General features: G+C 40.9%; 1 protein-coding gene across 1 annotated transcript; it reads left to right on the forward strand.

Annotated features, from left to right (window-relative positions):
- The first annotated feature begins 4602 nt into the window (after positions 1-4602).
- On the forward strand, positions 4603-16293 carry LOC311303455 (zinc-binding protein A33-like). The gene is made up of 6 exons (XM_084429957.1): positions 4603-5187; positions 5624-5719; positions 5832-6062; positions 13066-13088; positions 13170-13288; positions 13667-16293. Exons 1-6 carry the CDS (start codon positions 4792-4794, stop codon positions 14209-14211), a joined length of 1410 nt encoding a protein of 469 aa, XP_084286083.1. The 5' UTR covers positions 4603-4791; the 3' UTR covers positions 14212-16293.
- Positions 16294-22170: the final 5877 nt, after the last annotated feature.

The raw sequence follows: 22170 nt of genomic DNA on the forward strand, positions 1-22170 counted from the left end.
GTATCCTAAACTACACTCGAACGGAGATAGACCCGTAGATGAAACTGGTAACGCATTGTGGGCGTACTCCACCATTGACAGATGTTGGCTCCATGAGGAAGGATTCTTGGAGACCAAACACCGCAACACTCTTTCCAAATCTTGGTTGGCTCTCTCGGTTTGACCATTGCTCTGGGGATGAAACCCTGACGACAGACTGACAGTCGCTCCCAACAATCTACAAAACTCTCACCAAAATTTGGACACAAACTCGGGTCCCCTGTCGGAAACCACGTCTGTCGGGAGGCCATGTAAGCGAAAGACGTGATCTACGACGGTCAACGCTGTCTCCTTGGCTGAGGGTAATTTGCGCAAGGGAAAAAAGTGGGCCGTCTTCGAGAACCGGTCCACCACGGTCAAAACTACCGTGTTGCCCTGAGAGGGCGGGAGGGTGGTGATAAAATCTAGCGCAATATGGGACCAGGGTCTCGAAGGGACAGGCAGCGGTTGAAGTAACCCATCTGGGGGTCGATTGGAAGTCTTACCAGTGGCACAAACCGAGCAAGCCAAGACAAAACTGTGAATGTCGTGAGCCATAAGTGGCCACCAGAATCGTTACTTGACCAGAAATTTAGTGCGATTAACTCCTGGATGACAAGCCACATTGGAACAATGCCCCCACTGAATGACGTCGGACCGTAATCCCTCCGGCACAAATAACCGATTCGGTGGGCAACCGGGCGGAGGCGTTACCCCTTCTAAGGCCGTCCTGACCTTCGATTCGACCTCCCATGTGAGTGTGGAGACAAATAGGGTCTCAGGTAAAATGCACTCGGGAGTAGACGGGCGTTCGGAACGGTCAAAAATGCGTGATAAAGAATCGGGTTTGATGTTTTTGGAACCCGGGCGGTACGAGAGAGTAAAATCAAAACGACCGAAAAAAAGTGCCCACCGAGCCTGCCTGGAGTTTTAGTTCTTTTGGCGGTTCTAATGTATTCCAGATTCTTGTGATCAGTCCAGACGATAAAAGGTACCCCCGAACCTTCTAACCAGTGGCACCATTCTTCCAATGCTAACTTGACTGCCAACAACTCTCTGTTACTAATGTCATAATTACGTTCAGCAGGAGATAAACGATGGGACAAAAACGCGCAAGGGTGCATCTTGTCGTCTGAGGGAGAACGTTGAGATAACACTGCACCTACCCCCACTTCTGACGCATCGACCTCCACGATGGGGGCTGAAACAAAGCAACCTTTCAGTTTGACAAACACAGCCTCGGCTGTGTCTGACCACCTGAACGTAGTTCTGGGGAAGGTCAAGGCGGTCAGAGGTGCGGCTAGTTGGCTGAAATTGCGAATAAAACGCCGGTAGAAGTTGGCGAACCCCAAAAACCTCTGTAGGGCCTTACGGGAATCTGGACTTGGCCAATCTACCACAGCCTTAACCTTCTCAGGATCCATACGCATTCCCTCAGTTAAAACGATGTACCCCAGAAAAGGAACAGACTGTGCATGAAAAGCGCATTTCTCCGCCTTGACAAAAAGACCATTCTCTAGCAACCTCTGAAGCACTTGTCGAACAAGACAAACTTCCTGGAGAGAAGATGAAAAAATCAATATGTCGTCCAGGTAAACATATATGAATTGATCGACCATATCTTGCAGCACGTCATTGACGAGTGCCTGGAAGACCGCTGGGGAGTTGGACAACCCGAAAGGCATGACCAAATATTCAAAGTGCCCCCTGGGGGTGTTAAAAGCGGTCTTCCATTCATCCCCCTCCTTAATGCGGACCAAATGATAAGCATTACGTAAATCCAATTTCGTGAAGATCGACGCTCCCTGCAACCTCTCGAAGGCTGAAGACATCAACGGCAAAGGATAAGTATTCTTTACCGTGATGCTGTTCAGCCCCCTGTAATCAATACAAGGTCGCAGAGATCCGTCCTTCTTCCCCACAAAAAAGAACCCCGCCCCCGCTGGAGAAGAGGAAGGGCGGATGAATCCCGTTGCTAGAGAATCAGAAATATATTTCTCCATAGCCTCCCTTTCTGGAGCAGAAAGCGAATACAACTTGCCTTTAGGCGGAGACTTACCTGGCAGTAAATCTATGGCACAGTCATAGGGACGATGCGGAGGAAGAGAAGCAGCACGAGACTTACTGAACACTTCCTTCAGGTCGAGGTACTCCGCGGGCACGTTAGACAAATCCACTGCCTCCTCCTGAAACACAGAGACAGAAACAGACGGACAGGCAGACACAAGACAAGACTCATGACATTTAGTGCTCCAGGTCAAGACAGATCTCTGTTGCCAGTCCACTCTAGGGTTGTGACGGATGAGCCAGGGGTGCCCGAGAACGATGGTTGCCAGAGGTGAGTCCAGTATATAAAAAGAAATTGTCTCGGAGTGGTTGCCTGACGTGATGAGGGTGATGTCTTCAGTGGTGAGGGAGATGGTGGGAAGTTCTTGACCATTGAGGGCGTGTACAGCAATCTTGTGTGTGGGGGGTTTGAGGGGAATCTGAAGTTTGTGTGCGAGTGTGTGGTCCATGAAATTACCCTCAGCATCAGAGTCCAGAAGTGCCTGACAGTCGTGGGTGTTGGTTGACCATCTCAGTCTTACCGGAAGGAGGGTAGATGTGGATGAGGTCTTTTCGGCGGAGATCCCACCCGATAGTAGCCTCATACTTACTATCGGGCTTTTTACCGGACGGTTGAATGCAAAGTGGCCTGCTCCACCGCAGTATAAGCAGAGGCCCTGGGATCTCCACCTTTCCTTCTCCTCCCGGGAAAGCCGAGCTCGCCCTACCTGCATGGGTTCGTGATCGCAGACAGGGCTGACCACGTCCCCGCCGCTGGAACGTGGATCCTCAGCTCCTCCAGAAGTGCGGCAGGACCCGTCGCTCGACACGGGACAGTCGTGCATCTACTCTCAACGCCAGCTCGATCAGTCCATTGAGAGATGTAGGCAGGTCCAGGGCGTAGATCTCCCTCTGGACACGGTCAGCCAACCCATGCAGGAACATGTCCCACTGCGCCTCTTCGTTCCATTGACACTCAGCCGCTAGGGTTCGAAACTCAATGGAAAAGTCAGAAACTGATCTCTCTCCCTGACGCAGATCTGCCAGTACTCCCTCTTTCCCGGCGACGGCCCGATCAAAGACTCGTTTCATTTCAGCGGCGAGTGTCTGGAACGAGGCGCAGCATGGATCTTGGTTCTCCCACACCGCCGTTCCCCATAGCGCCGCTCTCCCAGTCAGCAGCGTCAGGACGAAGGCGACCTTGGCTCGCTCACTGCTGAAGGTCCTGGGTTGGAGAGAAAAATGCATAGAGCATTGTGTTAGAAAAGCTCTGCAGTAACTGGGTTCACCAGAGTAGGATTCTGGGACTGGAAGACGGGGCTCCGACTGGGAGGGGCTCTCTGGTGGTGTGGGGGGAACGGGCGGCGTGGGCGGCGCAGTGGGAGCTCGCAGATGTTGGAGTTGCTGGGTGAGCTCGGACACCTGCGGATTTAAATATATTCATAGATTTAATAATGACGGCTGGCATTAAAGATGCTGAAGCAACGTTTTAAAACGTAAGCCTAAAATAAACAAAAAAGTGTTGTTATCAGTGTCCGGACCACTCATAAGCATTAGAGACCCCCTATAAGGACCAGAACAAATTAAATTAATTGAAAATAGAATACTAGAAACATAAAACTAGATGTTTCTTGTTTTTGTTTCATTATTGGTGACAGGATAAGTTATTTTCCACGTTTCTGATCAGATGGGATGCATTTCCCTTTTCTGACAGTAGATGGCAGGGTTGCTCACGCTCTCACGCCACACAGTGAATAAATGCGACTATACGCTGACAGACGAAACATAGCAGGATACTTTCGATAAGTAACAAAGTCTCAGCCTTTGTACGTTTTGTTACGAAATAAAAAATGCATATTGTGCATGCAATTGTGTACAAATCGGTTATTAAATTAACCTTTAATAATAATGTACCAGCCGAACCACAGAGTTCACAGTGTAGTTTTTCTCCTTGAGAAAAATTAACATACTATGTGTATGTATATCCAAATGAATAGATATTGAATCAACATTGATTAGCAAACTTGATGCTCACTCCATGCTGAACTGGAAGATGGTGATGTAAGTTTTCCTACCAGCATTAAAAAATAAAATAAAAACCCTCTGAATTCAGAAGCACATACTAGTACACTACTCGTACTACATTTACCATATTCTTTTATGGCAGAAATAGGAAGAGTAGTATGCTTGTATGCTGTCTGAATTCTGTAACTGATACTGTAACGTGCCAGAGAAAGCAGGAGAAGGTGAGCATCTAAATGCAGTTTTTTTATAATTTTTTTAACACAAGGTAAATAAAGTAAAACAGATATCAACATGAAAAACTACAAAGGACTACAAAACATGGCACAGAACAGGAAATAACATTAGTCCACACAAAACAAGGGGAACACAAGACAGGAATCATGACGGATACCATCCATGACCCCCCCCCCCCCCCCCCACACACACACACACACACACACATGTACACAACCACACACACACAAACTCCACCCTCTTACAAACCTTACCAGGAAGTGACTAGTCATTATTTTTGCCTTTCATTTTTACTGAAAGCTGAAACGAGTCAGTGTTGTGAAGAACAGAGGAGGACACATTATATTATAGCATTTTTGTTTATTTCTGAATTAACCCAGATTAGATTTTAATTGTAATAGTTGTTTAAACAAAGTTCAGAAAGTGAAAGTAAATTGTAGATCATTGGATCTTTTACAAGATGAGGAAATGGATTCAAAATCTGTGGAAGAGCTTTCTTGTCCCGTTTGCTGTGAAATCTTCAAGACTCCTGTTATTCTGTCCTGTAGTCACAGTATTTGTAAAGAGTGTCTACAACAGTTCTGGAAAACTAAGAAAACTCAGGAGTGTCCTGTCTGCAGGAGAAGATCTTCAAAAGATGATCCTCCAGTTATTCTTGTGTTAAAAAACTTGTGTGATTCATTGATAAAGGAGGGAAATGAGAAATGTTCATCAGGATCTGAGGAGATCTGCAGTTTACACAGTGAGAAACTCAAACTCTTCTGTCAGGAGGACAAACAGCCTGTGTGTTTAGTGTGCAGAGACTCAGAGAAACACGCGAATCACACATTCAGACCCATCAGTGAAGTGCTTTCATCTTACAAGGTAAGACAAATGTCTCTCATTTCATATGCTGAATACAGTGCTAAACATAGAAACAGTATTATTTGTGTATACAATAGACCAATAGACCATTTTTACTCAGACTAAATCTTTATATCTCTCTGATATAAAATTCTGCTCTTCGACCCTCTGATGTTCAAATCTTCTTGAATGTAACAGCATTGGCACAAAACATCTTTTGAAAAGATAGAAATGTTCTGTATTTGCACAACCACAAATTTACAACTGCATGGATATAATAATTAGAATTTGCCATGATGATTTCTTGATGTTTCTTGATGTCCTGCAATTTTCAGACACAAATGCTTCCATGAGAATGACCCATTCATCATATGAATAATTTAAAAACATCCAAACATACAATGTTTAAACCTCTTAGAGCTGCATAAGTTTCACAGATTTTCATCTTAACCTGTAGGAGGAATTTAATACAGCACTGACGTCCTTACAAAACAAGCTCAAACATGGAGAAGAAATGAAAGAAGAGTGTGATGAAACAATTGAACACATCAAGGTGAGGATATAAAGAGTTAAATACTCAACATTCACACACAGAGTTTATTATTGACATTAGTGGAGTGTGTGTTCATACAGCGCTGACTGAAGTGAATGTGATTTGATTTCAGTCTCAAGCTGAGCACACAGAGCGTCAGATTAAAGAAGAGTTTGAGAAGCTTCATCAGTTTCTCAGAGACGAAGAAGAAGCTACAATCACTGCACTGAGAGAGGAAGAGGAGCAGAAGAAGCAGAGGATGAAGGAGAAGCTGGAGGAGATGAACACACACATCTCAGCTCTTTCACACACAATCAGAGACATGGAGGAGATGATGAAAGACAATGACGTCTCGTTTCTAAAGGTGACAAATCAATCTGGCTTCATTCTCTGTGCAGAAAACAACTTGTATAGAGAGACTCATTGACACTGAGGGCCCTATCTTGCACCCAGCGCAATTGACTTTGTACACTGACGCATGTATCATTCCTATTTTGCACCCGCGCAAAGCGGACTTTTCCCTCCACAGACGCACGTCGGTTAACTAGCAAATACACTTGCGCTCCCCGGGGCGGTTCAGCGCAAAGAGGAGGCGTGTTTCGGCGCAAACGTTCCCTCATGCTATTTTGCAGGTTTAGAAAACAATTCCGCCAGTGACCAGGAAAAACCTAGTCTAAAGTCAGTGGCGCGTTGCGCATGTTATTCATGCTATTTTAAGGGCGCATGCTTGGCCATAATCAATGTAGCGTGTGCACAACGCGCATTACAATTTGATGCTCTCATCTACACAGAAGCAGCCGTTTTCATTTTTGCAAATCATACATTATTACTAGGAAAAATATTAGGTCTTGTAGGTCTTGATAAGCCTAGGGCTTCTACGTATCCCTTTTCGAACAGTGTGATTATTATGCAAAAAAAAAAAAAAAAGGTTTTGTTTTTCTTGATTTTGTTTTATTTTTCTTGATGGATATTTAATGTGTTGCTGTCTTTGGTTTCATTTATTTTTTAATTGTTCGAAATAAAGATTTCATTCATTTATTCATATTAATACACGAGGGAAATCATTGTTGTGTCCATGAAGATGTGAAAATAAAATAGGCATAAATCTAGCTTACACATTTAATCATACGCCCAAATTATCATACGCCTGTTTAACCGAAGCTAATTTGGGTGTGTTTGTTTCTCCATCCCCAACGTCACTTCTCTGTGTTTTACGGCCGTGACGAGGACGTCGGTCTCCTCGGCTGTGAACCGCTCCTGGCGCGCGCCTGGCAAATCCGCCGTTATAATAGGAATCCGCTTAGAAAAAGCGCGCCTGCTCTTAAAGGGAATGTGAGATGTCGCTCTGATTGGTTTATTTCACGTTACGCCCAAACCACACCTATGAATAATGAAGCTACTTCAGACCAACCCCTTTTAGATTTGCGTCGGGCGCAAGAGTAATTTATCCCGCCGGGAAAATAGCAACAGCGCCGAGACCCGCCCACAAAGTTACTTGCGCTTTGCGCTTTGACACTTGCGTTTCAGATCGTTAAAATAGGGCCCTGAGGGGGCGCTGTTGCGCGTTGAGAATGTAAGACGTGTTTTCGTTCGCTCTCGGGGAAGGTGACAGATTTACTCATATATTGAACAGCAGGATCTTTTTTTGTTTTGTTATATAACTTAAAACCAACCTCCTAAACTCTGGTACTATTCTTACACTGATTATAAGTGTAAATATGTCGTCGTCTCGCTCAAAAGGTGACGCGGGTAAAGGAGGCCGCAGCAAAGCACCGCTCTCCTCAAGCGACGCGAACGGGTCCACGGTGAATGTGTGCCCCGCGGATGAATCGCCCGGGACTGTTACTTGTCTTCAGACAATGTTGGACTCTGTCAAGAATGAGATTTGTCAGAAAATCGATTCTTTATCTTCTGACTTACGCTCTGAGATCACTACAGTGCGATCAGACGTCAAAGGCTGGTTGGAACCTTTGCAACAGATGGTCGAAGCCAACACTAGTACCATAAAAGAACTGGAGCGATCTTCGTCTGATCATAGCGATCATATTACAGAGCTTGAGAATTTGGTAACGTCGCTCAGTGAGCGCGTAACTCATCTTGACTCTAAGTGCGAAGATTTGGAGGGACGTTCCAGGAGAAACAATATCCGCTTAGTGGGGCTTTCCGAGGGCTGCGAGGGTTCGCGCCCCACTGAATATGTGGCCCAACTTTTGCAGGAGATTTTGCACCTCCAGGATAAACCCTTGCTGGATCGAGCACATCGTACGCTCCGTGAAAAACCAAAGAAAGGAGAACCTCCTCGCCCTTTTGTCATCAGAGTGCATTACTTTCATGTGCGTACTGAGATTCTTCAAAGAGCCGCGGATCTCTCCCCTCTCTATTACAACGGAAAGAGGCTGTCCATTTTCGCGGACTACACTACGGCTGTGGCTAAGAAGCGGGCTTCATTCAGAGATGTTAAACGCATCCTCCATTCATGTCCTGGAGTCAAGTTTGGCTTGCTTTTCCCTGCAGTGCTGAGGATCACGTTACCTGATGGAGTTTCACACAAGTTTACGGAGCCATCTGCTGCACTAAACTTCGTTCGCAGTAACGTGAAACCTGCGGATGCGTCAGGTAGCGAGTCATAGTAATTTACAGATGGGGCAAGTATCGGCCTGAGCAACACAGATGGATATTATGTTTTTTTTTATAATTTTTTTTTTTATTGGCTGGTGCTTCATTATTGAGAGCTCATGATTGTAATCATCATGCCCCCTCTACTATCATCTTTGTGAACTATTCTTTGCTGATATAGGGGACTGGTTAGAACTCCATGACTGCTGTTCTGTTCAGTGATATTTTTATATTTTCATACTTAAAATACTGTTACCTTTTTCGAAGCAACATTACGCGAGTTGTGTTAGCGCTAGTGTTGTTACAGTGTGTCTATTTAGGGGTTAATGTTAAAGGGGGTTGTATCTGTATCTCATTTGGGGAGATGCTTTTTTTTTTTTTTTTTTTTTTGTGCCACCTACAGTGTTTTGCCAGATTATTTTATTATTTTATCATTATTACTTGTACACTTGATTTATTACTTTTACTTTAAACATGTCACAGTCTAAGACAGGGTACCGAGCAGGAGGTAACAACTTAAAGTTTGTTAGTTGGAACTGCAAAGGGGTAAACGAACCAGTGAAACGTAGTAAGGTACTACATCATCTTCATCATTTGGGGGCACATATCGTTTATCTCCAAGAGACTCATCTCAAAACAAAAGACCATCAGCTACTAAAAAGAAGATGGGTAGGCCAGGTGTATCATTCCACATTTCAGGGTAAAGCCAGAGGGACAGCAATCCTTATACATAAATCAGTGCCCTTTGTATGTTTAGATGTTAAAACGGATCCTAATGGCAGATTTGTCATCGTCTCAGGGAGAATTGGTAACACAGCACTTCTTTTAGTTAACATTTACGCCCCTAATTGGGACGACGACAAATTCTTTAGACACTTATTTTCCTCATTGCCAGACACTTCTTCATATTCTATTATTATGGGAGGGGACTTCAACTGTTGGCTTAATCCTGACCTTGATCGTTCTTCTCTCAGACGTAATTCACCCTCAAAATCTGCCCGGGTAATTCAGTCTTTTATGGAAGAATTTGCCATTTCTGACCCATGGCGTTTCTTTAATCCATGTGGTAAAGCATTTTCTTTCTTTTCCCATGTTCATCAAACATTTACACGCATTGATTATTTTTTAATAGATAATAGACTTATCCAATCAGTGGAGTCGTGCAATTACAATGCTATTGTAATATCGGACCATGCACCAGTTACCATGAATATTTACGTTGAGGGGCTCAATGGTACACGCCCACCGTGGCGATTCAACACCCGCATGCTATCGGAAAACAGTTTTGTGGAATTTGTTTCTCAGCGAATAGATTTTTTCATATCCACAAATAGCAGTCCGGAGATATCTGCATCTCTTTTTTGGGAAACCCTTAAGGCATTTCTTAGGGGGGAAATAATTTCATATACTTGCCATAAGGCAAGGTTAAACAAAAAGAGGCGTTCTGAGATAACGCAGAAAATAACTAAATTAGATAATATATATGCTGTTACCCCATCTCCAGATATTTATAAGGAACGCCAAGCATTACAAGCAGAATTCGATATACTCTCAACAAGTCATGTAGAGAATTTACTGCTCAGAACTAGGTCTAGGTACTATGAAGAGGGAGACAAGGCAGGTCGGCTGCTAGCTCTCCAACTGCGGCAGGAAGCAACTTCCCACCTTATTTCCCAAATTAAAACACCTTCAGGGACAACAACAGATCCCATATTAATTAACAACCATTTTAAAGATTATTATACTTCCCTTTATACATCTGAGCAAACTGCCAACCTCTCTGACTTTGATCATTTTTTTAGTACCCTCAGTATCCCTACAGTGGATTCTAATTTTGTTGATCAGCTAGAAATACCCATCACTATAGATGAACTTGCTAAAGCTGCTTCCTCGATGCAAAGTGGCAAATGCCCTGGACCCGATGGGTATCCAGTAGAATTTTATAAGATATTTTTTAACAAATTGGCTCCCATATTATTGGACATGTACAACGAATCATTCAATTTATCAAAACTCCCTCAAACACTTAACCAGGCCTCAATCTCCCTGATCCTAAAAAAAGATAAAGATCCTTTGGACTGCTCTTCATATCGTCCTATTAGTTTGCTTAATGTTGATTTTAAACTTTTATCAAAATTATTGGCGGTGCGTCTAGAATCTGTATTGCCTTCAATCATATCTTCAGACCAGACTGGTTTTATTAAGGGTAGGCATTCCTTTTTTAATATTAGGCAATTATGTAATGTTGTTTATAATTCCTCACCCCCTTCTATCCCAGAAGCTGCTCTGTCATTGGATGCTGAGAAAGCATTTGACCGGGTAGAATGGGAATATCTTTTCTATACATTAAAAAAATTTGGTTTTGGTGAGAATTTTATTTCATGGGTGAAGTTGCGGTATTCTGCTCCTCAGGCCTCAGTTAGGACTAATAATATTCGTTCAGAATACTTCAATCTTTACCGTTCCACCCGCCAAGGATGCCCTTTAAGCCCCCTTCTTTTTGCTATTGCCATTGAGCCTCTTTCCGTTGCTTTAAAGTCTGACCCATTAATAAAAGGAATAACAAGATTAGGTATTGAACAGAAGGTCTCATTGTATGCAGATGATCTTCTTCTGTATATCTCTGATTTTTCTATTACAGTACCTGCGGTTCTTAACAATTTAAAATTATTTGGTTTTATTTCTGGTTACAAGCTAAATTTAGGCAAAAGTGAATTTTTCCCATTGAATGCAGTGGCCAATAAATACCCTTTGCATACTTTACCATTTAAAATTGCACAGTGCAATTTTAAATATCTCGGGGTCTGTATAACCAACAGATGTCAAGATCTTTTTAAATTTAATTTTGATAATCTACTGCTTCAGGTTCAGAAAGACTTTGAACGATGGTCGATACTTCCTATATCCTTAGCTGGTAGAATTAATTCTGTAAAAATGAATACCCTCCCAAAGTTTATGTATTTGTTTCAGTGTATTCCCATTTTTCTCCCTCAATCATTTTTTCAGAGAGTAGACAGATTAATTTCAGAGTTTATTTGGGATAAAAAGACTGCTAGAATTAGCAAAGCACTTCTTCAACGACCTAAGTCTCTTGGGGGTATGGGTTTACCCAACTTTAGACACTATTACTGGGCAGCTAATTTCAGGGTCTTCCAGTACTGGTTAAATCAGGCCCAATCACAGTGCTCACCCATGTGGCTTGCCATGGAAGTAACTTCATGTATTCCTACTACATTAACTGCCCTGTTATATTCCCCTATTAACAGTTCATTTTCTCCTTATACAAAAAATTATATTGTAAAAACTTCACTGCGAATCTGGAGACAGTTTAGGCGGTATTATGGATTGCAAACATTTTCTATGTCTGCCCCTATAGCGTCAAACTTTGCTTTTTCACCATCAATGATGGACAATACTTTTTCCCAGTGGGCAACACACGGCCTATCAATGTTTAAAGATTTATATATAGATGATGTTTTTGCATCCTTTCAACAACTCGTGGATAAGTTTTCACTGCCCAGAAATAATTTTTTCCGATACTTGCAGGCTCGCAGTTTTATCCGTAATATGTACCCTCAATTTCCTAGGCTCCCCACTCCCACTTCCATAGATTTATTTCTTGAGCCACTACCTATTGGAAAAAGGATGATTTCTTTTTTTTATGACAAAATATGTTCCCTACATAGAAGCTCACTGCTATCTATAAAAACTCAGTGGGAGGAAGACTTATTAGAGGAAATTTCAGATGAACTATGGGAGAGTATTTTATACAGGGTGCATTCCTCATCTGTGTGTGTCAAACATGGATGGATCCAATGCAAAATACTCCATCGCACTCACTGGAGTAAGGTCAAACTTTCTAAAATTTATTCTGACATTGACCCTATATGTGACCGTTGTCGTCAGGCTCCTGCAACCCTGGCGCATATGTTTTGGTTTTGCCCAACCCTACATGGGTATTGGACTGATATTTTTGAGACAATGTCAGAGGTAGTTGAGACAATAATTGAACCTGTGGCTATAACAGCACTGTTTGGTACACTTTCTTTGCCAGTTCACTGTCCACGGTACAAGGCAGATTTTGTGGCCTTTGTGACCCTCCTGGCCAGACGTCAGATTTTACTGCATTGGAAATCATCTGTCCCGCCTACTCACACTTTATGGATTAAAGACGTTTTTCACTGTATTAAACTGGAGAAAATCAGATACTCACTGAAGGGCTCTCTCAAGAACTTTTACAAAATGTGGGGTTCTCTCCTTGCATATATGGAAACATACACTCCTTGCATACTGGAAAATAGTTAATTGTACTTTCTTCTAGTGTGTTAGTGCTCCTGTACTCATACTTATTGATTGTGTTGTTTAGACATTTACCTTGGTTGGCACAGGTGTTTTTTTTTTTTTTTTTTTTTTTTTTTTTTGGGGGGGGGGGGGGGGGGGGTAGTGGGGAGGTTGAGGGGTAATTTTTGCATATTTGATAATGTATGGGTTTCCTTGAACATTCTTATTTGGGGCTAATATTTGTTCCCTTTATATTAGGTTTGTCCTGGACCCCTGCTTATCTTCTGATCTTACCCTTTTTTTTACACTTTTTCTCTACATATGTTGTACAACTGTGTTTTGGAATGGTTGGAATTTTGTAATATGTGGAGAAATTTATAAATAAAGTGAGGAAAAAAAAAAAAAAAAAAATAGGGCCCTGAGAGTGTTTGACAAGATATTAAAATGTTTTCAAACTCTATATTTTCCAGAACTATAAAGTCACGATGGAAAGGTGAGTGAGCTGCTCGTATCTCTTCTCTCAGTGGATCTGAACTCAAATTCACTGCAGTTCTGACTCCTGAATGTTCCTCAGAGTCCAGATCTCACAGCCGGATCCACGGATGAGTTCTGGAGCTTTGATCCATGTGTCGCGTTATCTGGGTAACCTGCCGTTCAGAGTCTGGAAGAAGATGATGGAAACTGTCCAACACAGTGAGTCTCAGCAGACTTGACACCAGTGCAGAAGATAGTTCACATATAAACACACACAACATCAACATTTGATAGAAATATATTTAATAATTTCCAAGTGAATCTGAACTGTATTTCAGAAAATCATCAGATCATGCAGCGAACTCATAATGAAAAGTTTATTCCTCATTATCTATGTTTATGTATTAGGATAAAATAGTGTTTATTGAATACTGATATTAAACCTGAAGCCTCAATCAATTCTGACAGTAACTGAGAGACCATTGTCATGATTTTATGATTCATGATTTCTTTCAACAAAGTCTTTATATGTGTTTTACATTTACATTTCTAATACATCATATTTCATCCTGTAATCTGATGTTATTCTCTTTGCAGCTCCGTTGACTCTGGATCCAAACACAGCACATCCTCATCTCACACTCTCTGCTGATCTGACCAGTGTGTCGTACAGTGATGGAGATAAAACACTTCCTGATAATCCAGAGAGGATTGACAGTTATGCATGTGTCCTGGGATCTGAGGGCTTTAACTCAGGAACACACTGCTGGGATGTGGAGGTTGGAGACAATACATACTGGATTCTTGGAATAACCACAGCATCAAACCAAAGGAAGGGAGAGGTTTTCTTTAAGTCTAATGTCTGGTATGTGCGATACATAAACAGCAAATACAGCTCAGAATCCCCAGAGCAACCCGTCACTGTCTTTACTGTTAACCAGAAGCTTCAGCGTGTGAGAGTTCAGCTGGACTATGACAGAGGAACAGTGTCATTCTCTGATCCTGTAACCAATAAATGTCTGCGCACATTCAGGACATCCTTCACAGAGATGGTCTTTCCATTCTTATATAATGCCTACACATCTTCTCCTCTGAGGATCTTACCAGTTAAACTGTTTATTACAGCAGAAAATCACAGTTAAATCTGATTCTGCTTCTAGATTAATTCAGTTTTGCAAATTATGCTTTAATAATAACACTGTAATAAAAGGGTCTCATTGATCAATCACACTTAAATGTAAAATTTAGAGCTAACTTAACACTTGTGTGTCCTAAAGGACATTTTTGTCTTTTTCAGTTTAGTTTTTGGATGTTTCCTGTGTTAATGTACCCTAGAAACCCAGAGTTCTCGCGAGAGCACAAGTTGAATTTGCTCAGCGGGTTACTCTGGTGTCGAGTAATGATGCTCATTAAATATGCCCCTGTATCCAAGCTGCACCAATCACATCGGTTTATCTGATATAGGCGGGCCAGAGGCGAGCTAAACAGATGACAGCGCTGTGACGTCGAAGTCTTTAGTAAACATTGCAAGATGGCTATGGATGAACACCAGTTGTTTGAAACGGCTTTGGCCGCTACAATGAACGAGTTAAACTTGGCTTTTTATCTAAAAGAGGAACAGAAGACGCCGCTCGAATCGTTCCTTTGCAAGAAGGACGTTTTTGCTGTTTTGCCGACCGGATAGGGCAAGAGTCTAATCTACCAGTTAGCTCCGCTGGTAGCTAGGCTTATGGAAGGTTGTGATTGGTTGTAGTGTTATCCAATTGCGTGCAGTGAGATTTTCAAATTTTCATTAGTCGATGCCAGACCATTAATCTTTCAGATTTAGGTCTGGATTTCCAGGCTAGTGTTAATGCCAACTGCATAAATTTTGACACAAGTGTGTATTTTTATTGGAATTTTCTTATTTCACCCTCATCTTTTTCTGACGATAAAACACTTCCTGATAATCCAGAGGATTGACAGTTATGCATGTGTCCTGGGATCTGAGGGCTTTAACTCAGGAACACACTGCTGGGATGTGGAGGTTGGAGACAATACATACTGGATTCTTGGAATAACCACAGCATCAAACCAAAGGAAAGGAGAGGATTTCTTTGAGTCTAATGTCTGGCGTGTACGATACATAAACAGCAAATACAGCTCAGAATCCCCAGAGCAACCCGTCACTGTCTTTACTGTTAAACAGAAGCTTCACCGTGTGAGAGTTCAGCTGGACTATGACAGAGGAACAGTGTCATTCTCTGATCCTGTAACTAACACACATTTACTCACATTCACATCCACCTTCAACGACACAGTCTTTCCATTCTTATATAATCACTGCACAACTTCTCCTCTGAGGATCTTACCAGTTAAACTCTTTATTACAGCAGAAAATCACAGTTAAATCTGATTCTGCTTCCAGATTCATTCAGTTTTGCAAATTATGCTTCAATAACAACACTGTAATAAAAGGATCTCATTGATCAATCACACTTAAATGTTAAACTTTGAGCTGACTTAAAAATCTGAGTTCTGTTAAGTCATTCTGTTTAAATATGTATATATGTATATATAGCACCATATGCAAACTAATGCACTTCAATTTATTTTAAGTACATATGCAGTGACAAATATAAGTCATAACACCATGGATAAGACAAAATGTCCACTGATGATGTAACAGGACCCGTTCTCAGCACCAGAGACTGCAGTGCATGCTGGGATTTGGTGACAGCAACAAAAACATCAACACTGTTATTGAACTGAATGGAATCAACGTTGAACTGATTCAAAGTGAATCAACACTGAACTACAGCTGAACAATGACACTGTCGTCTTTTTAGAGCTGCTTTACAGCAGAATTGATTTATGTTTCCATCATTGATCATTATTTCCCTGTTTATCTGTAAAGCTGCTTTATAAAATAAAGGTATATAAATATATTAGCATTCTGCTAATAATATATAAATTCTGCGTGTTATAAATAAAGGTAATTTGACCTAAAGTCGCAATGAAAAGGAAATAGTGACGGATCTTTTCTTACATTTTGTGACGCACATCCAAGTGTAACATAATAAAAAAAGAAATAGTGCAGGGCAGGTTCATCAGTTGGTAATGAATCAGATGTTGAGATGTGGATGTTGCACTCAAAAATGAATGTGAGCTTACAGTCGATTGTAGAGTTTAAGGAGAATAAATGATTGGATTAAATATTACAAAAATTCAAATAAATAAAAATATACGTGTTCATGGATGAATCGTTTACAATAAGATCTGCGCTTTTTCAAAATAAATATAATTTCATTACATTTTTTTTTATTTTTTTTTATGCACTTGTCACAATAATCCTGTGTAAGTTAAATTTTACTGAAATAAAAGTTCAAAGTTAAATGATTTTCTCTACTCTTCCCTGAGTCAAAGGAATATTGATAAGGAACTTGATATAAGGACATCATGTAAGTATTAACAGTGTTGTTGTCAACTCTTCACTATAAAGTAGATTCTGTTGACTATAAAATAGCACTCTGTTGACGAAGGCTGTCCCAATGCGAAGGCTCCTCCAAATGTGTCCGTCGTTTCCCGAGAGATAAAGGATTCAACAGATACAACAGCTCATTCGCTGCCTTGCAGAATTCAGAATTTCAGGAGAAATTGCTGGATTACAGCCTTTGAATTGGGACACAGTCTGAGTGTGTGTGTGCGTGTGTGTGTGCCTGTGTGTGTGTGTGTGTGTGTGTGTGTGTGTGTGTGTGTGTGTGTGTGTGCCTGTGTGTGTGTGTGTGTGTGTGTGTGTGTGTGTGTGTGTGTGTGTGTGTGTGTGTGTGTGTGTGTGTGTGTGCGTGTGTGTGTTACCAACTCCCTCTGCTGGACAGGCTCATGTAGTGTAAGGGAGGATGCTGTCACACAGTATTTCCCAACCCTGCAGCCCTAGTGAGAAAAACCTATACCAAAATATATTTAAAATACATTTATTTTACTCTAAGTATACTACAAACCCATTAACATATTTACTGACATATTGTTTTAGACTTACTGGTATAAATATTATAAATAAACTTTATTTGGAGTACTTCTTTATTGCACAATGCACATTTTTTAATTTTAAGCCTAAAATGTTTTAATATCACATTTAGTAAGGATAGTATGATTTCTGTATAATATCGGTCTTTAAATACAAGATATTTAAAGTGTGCCTAGAGTTTACTTGCATTAGTTCCATTTAAGCACAATCAAATATACTTGACCTGCAGTTAATGATTAAAGTGAAAAAATGTGAATACACTTTCTATTTAATTATCAATACAATGACTTTTACAACTGAATGGCAACAACAGAAACTACTGTAGGATATTTCTCCCCCCAAACACAATATTGAATTATTTTACTGAAAGATTAGTCAAACTCATTAAAACCAGTAACGTGCTTGAAAGTGAATAATTAAAAGAAGCTGCTCAAAACTAAGCGTAGTGTCAGTTTTGGCGGGTCACGTTAGCACATTAGAGCACGTTAGAGTCCTACACTCAGCTGATCCACATATTATCAGCAGCTGTCACGTTTCTCAGGAGCTCATTACCCTCCTCCCTCCCCAGCTCCTCTCGTCCAGTCAGGATTTGGCATTCTGATTCCCCTTGAATCAGAATAAATTCTCGAATTATGTTGTATCTTGAATTAATGATATCTGCAATACATTCATGTTGGTTCTGTTCTGTTTACCCTAAGGGGGGTTATTGCTGCTCTTATCCATGCTAGACTGCATGGATGTGCAGGGAGTTCTTGCCCAGAACAGAACCATACCGCCAATCCAAACTGTATGCTAATTGTCAATCGTATTTGACGATAGTGGTCCTGACAGAATTATTCAGAATCTGAGACTGTGTTTGTTTTTGCATGCAGCTTGCGAGGACAGGTCATGTGCATTATTTTTATCATCAGATTCAGATTACAAAATTACATTCACAAATCAGGTAAATATTTCCATGATATTACCATAAATCTGTAACATAAGGTAAAGTAGAGTGTGAGTAACGCAGCTAACACTGGCACAACTGTGAAAGAAATGTTAATCTTTCCTTAAAGATTAGAGAACCTTCTGCTCGAGGTGAACCAAAAACAACTGATACCAGCTCTCAGTGATATGTGTCGGGTCCCCGTTTTGATAACAGTAACTTTCTCAAATGTTTACAAAACAAGCGGGAACCCAGTGTGCCTGTATCTTTCTCTATTGCTGTTCTATTACATGATAGAAAGTCTAAGGCCTTCAATAGCCGTACAGCAAACCTAACTAATCTGGTGCCTATTACACGTCAAACTAATATTGCTGTGGGGAAAAGTAAGTCTGTTAAGTTAGCTCTTTTAAACATTCGCTCACTTAAAAATAAATCACTTCTAGTCAACGACTTAATAACCACAAACAACCTGGATTTTATGCTTCTAAATGAAACCTGGCTAGAAGACAGGTACAGTGCAACAATCCTAAATGAAGCAGCCCCTCCTAACTTTACTTTTATGAGTGTCTGCAGAGCTGTTAAGAGAGGTGGAGGTCTAGCTGCTCTTTTTAAAGATAGCTATCAATGTAAGCAAATATCATTTGGGAATTACCTGTCTTTCGAATATCTGGGTATTGTGTTAAAAGGTGCTCCACGCATTTTACTTTTCATTATTTACAGGCCTCCAAAATACTCTCCAGCCTTTGCTGAGGACTTTGAGCCCGATCTCACGGGAAAACGTACAAATTCTACGAGGTGGCTTATTCGTACGAATTCATACGACCTGACTCGTACGAATTAGTACGTTTTGTGCAAAATCGTACATATTTGACGAATTGGCCAATTCGTATGAATTTCATACGAATGACCTACCCCTGACCCCGCCCCTAAACCTACCCATCACGTGGGTTTAGACAAATCGTACAAATTCGTACGAGTCAGGTCGTACGAATTAGTACGAATTAGCCAACTTTTTATCATTCGTACGAATTCGTACGAATTGGTCGTGAGATAGCGTTGGGACTTTACAGAACTGTTATCAACAATTACCTCAGAGTTTGACTGTTTTGCCATTGCTGGAGATTTTAACATCCATATAGATAATGGAGAAAACAATATGGCAAAAGAAATCAAAACTGTTTTAAAAACTTTTGATCTGACTCAGCATGTACATGGACCCCCACACAATCGTGGACACACTTTAGATTTACTTATCAGTAAGGGTCTAAACATTTCATCGATTGTTATTAAGGATGTAGCACTGTCTGATCATTTCTGTATTTTCTTTGATATATTGATCTCTCCTGCCACTGAAGCTAGATCTGTGTCTGTCAAGAAGAGATGCTTAAATGAGAACAATAGTGTCCTATTTATGAAGGCTATATCCTTAACACCAAGCATATCTGCAGACTCTGTTGATTTTCTCCTTGATTCTTTTAACTCAAAAGTTAAAGGTGTAATTGATGATATTGCTCCTGTTAAAGTCAGGAAGAAGAGTGGCAGACAAAAGGCACCTTGGAGAAACTCAACAGCAGTGCAAAATATGAAAAGACAATGCAGAAAAGCAGAGCGCATGTGGCGGAAGACAAAACTTGTAGTCCATTATAACATCTACAAAGACAGCCTTCATGCTTTCAATATGGAACTAGGCAAAGCTAGACAGACTTTCTTCTCAAATATTATAAACAGCAATTTAAACAACACACGCACTCTTTTTGCTACTGTAGAGAGACTGACAAACCCCCCAAGCCAGATTCCCAGTGAAATGCTCTCAGACAGCAAGTGCAGTGAGTTTGCTTCTTTCTTCTCTGAGAAAATCAATAATATCAGAAAGGTGATCAGCACATCCTTGACTTGCGCTGGGGTCAGACAGATCAAACCACCTGAGAAAGTAGTTACTATGTCTGATTTCAAAGAAATTGATGGCAAAATTTTGGAAGAAACCGTACAGCACCTTAAAACATCAACCTGCACTCTTGACACACTTCCCACATCGTTTTTCAAAAGTGTGTTAAACAGTTTAGAAGCAGATCTTCTAGAAGTGGTAAATGCTTCACTTCTCTCTGGGAGTTTTCCAAACTCCCTAAAAACTGCAGTTGTCAAGCCCCTCCTGAAAAAGAGCAATCTGGATAAGACCATATTAAGCACCTATAGACCGATCTCAAATCTTCCTTTCATAGGTAAGATCATTGAAAAAGTTGTCTTCAATCAGCTGAACAAATTCTTAAGCTCGAATGGATACTTTGACAATTTTCAATCTGGTTTCCGACCGCACCACAGCACAGAGACAGCGCTCATAAAGATAATAAACGATATTCGCTTAAATACTGACTCAGGCAAATTATCAGTGCTGGTACTACTCGACCTCAGTGCTGCATTTGACACTGTCGATCACAACATACTTCTGGACAGGCTGGAAAACTGGGTGGGGCTTTCTGGGATAGTCCTAAAATGGTTCAGGTCATACTTAGAAGGGAGAGGTTATTATGTGAGTATAGGAGACCATAAGTCTGAGTGGACATCCATGACATGCGGAGTCCCTCAAGGCTCAATTCTTGCACCACTCCTGTTCAACCTGTATATGCTCCCAATGAGCCAAATAATGAGAAAGAACCAAATTGCTTACCACAGCTATGCAGACGACACACAGCTCTACTTAGCCCTATCGCCTAACGATTACAGCCCCATTGACTCCCTGTGCCAATGCATTGATGAAGTTAACAGTTGGATGTGTCAAAACTTTCTTCAGTTAAACAAAGACAAAACTGAAGTCATTGCGTTTGGAAACAAAGATGAAGTTCTCAAGGTGAACGCATACCTTCACTCTAGGGGTCAAACAACTAAACATCAAGTCAGGAATCTTGGTGTGACACTAGAGTCAGACCTTAGTTTCAGTAGTCATGTCAAAGCAATAACTAAATCAGCATACTATCATCTGAAAAATATAGCAAGAATAAGATGCTTTGTTTCCAGACAAGACTTAGAGAAACTTGTTCATGCTTTCATCACCAGCAGGGTGGATTATTGTAATGGACTCCTCACTGGCCTTCCCAAAAAGACCATAAGACAGTTGCAGCTCATACAGAACGCTGCCGCCAGGATTCTGAGCAGAACCAGAAAATATGAACATATCACACCAGTCCTCAGGTCTTTACACTGGCTCCCAGTTAAATTTAGGATTGATTTTAAAGTATTATTACTGGTATATAAATCATTCAATGGCCTAGGACCTCAATACATTGCAGATATGCTCACTGAATATAAACCCAACAGATCACTCAGATCATTAGGATCATATCAGCTTGAAATACCAAGGGTTCACTCTAAACATGGCGAGTCCGCTTTTAGCTATTATGCCAGCCGCAGCTGGAACCAGCTTCCAGAGGAGATCAGATGTGCTCCTACTGTAGTCACATTCAAATCCAGACTCAAAACACATCTGTTTAACTATGCATTTACTGAATGAGCACTGTGCCAATGTTCGTCCGACTGTTTGTACTGTATTTTATTTTGTATTCTTCTAAACTGTTTTAATTATTCTTATTTCTTTTTATTATTTTAATTTCTTCTATGTAAAGCACTTTGAATTGCCATTGTGTATGAAATGTGCTATATAAATAAACTTGCCTTGCCTTGCCTTGCCTAATCAGAATAAATCTATATTAACAAATATGTTTTAACTGTCACCACCCCACATCACAATTATTTGTAACTCTGGGGGTCCCGTAGCCTGACGTCGTCATACTCATATTCTAGTCAGAATGTGAGTCTGATACTGCTCCATTGGGCTGTGATTATGGGGCGTGTTTCAACCGAACCAGGAAAGAAAATGCCTCTGCACTCAATTGGATAGACCTACAACCAATCAGAGCAACGGAGTAAGTGACGTATGTTTTTCATTCATATTTCCGATCGACAAATGCCTTGATCAGGGTTCTCTGTTCCTCTTTTAAAATGAATGCGCTGTTGATATCTTCTATAACAGACGCGATGGCAGAATCTACACATGATGTTTTATAAACAAAGTTTGGGAGGAAGCACGTTCAAATAATCAATCCAATCAACTTGTCATCAAACAATTACCGTCTACCCAATCAGCATGAGAAGAAGCATATATATATATATATATAT

This window comes from Rutilus rutilus (genome assembly GCF_951802725.1).
Source record: "Rutilus rutilus genome assembly, chromosome: 14".
In the NCBI taxonomy this organism is placed as follows: Eukaryota; Metazoa; Chordata; class Actinopteri; order Cypriniformes; family Leuciscidae; genus Rutilus; species Rutilus rutilus.

Coding starts and splice junctions, on each gene's coding strand:
- LOC311303455 (XM_084429957.1), top strand. CDS start 4,792: ATGGATTCAAAATCTGTGGAAGAGCTTTCTTGTCCCGTTTGCTGTGAA. Junction 5,188..5,623: donor AAGTGCTTTCATCTTACAAG/GTAAGACAAATG, acceptor CTTAACCTGTAG/GAGGAATTTAATACAGCACT. Junction 13,289..13,666: donor GATGGAAACTGTCCAACACA/GTGAGTCTCAGC, acceptor TTCTCTTTGCAG/CTCCGTTGACTCTGGATCCA.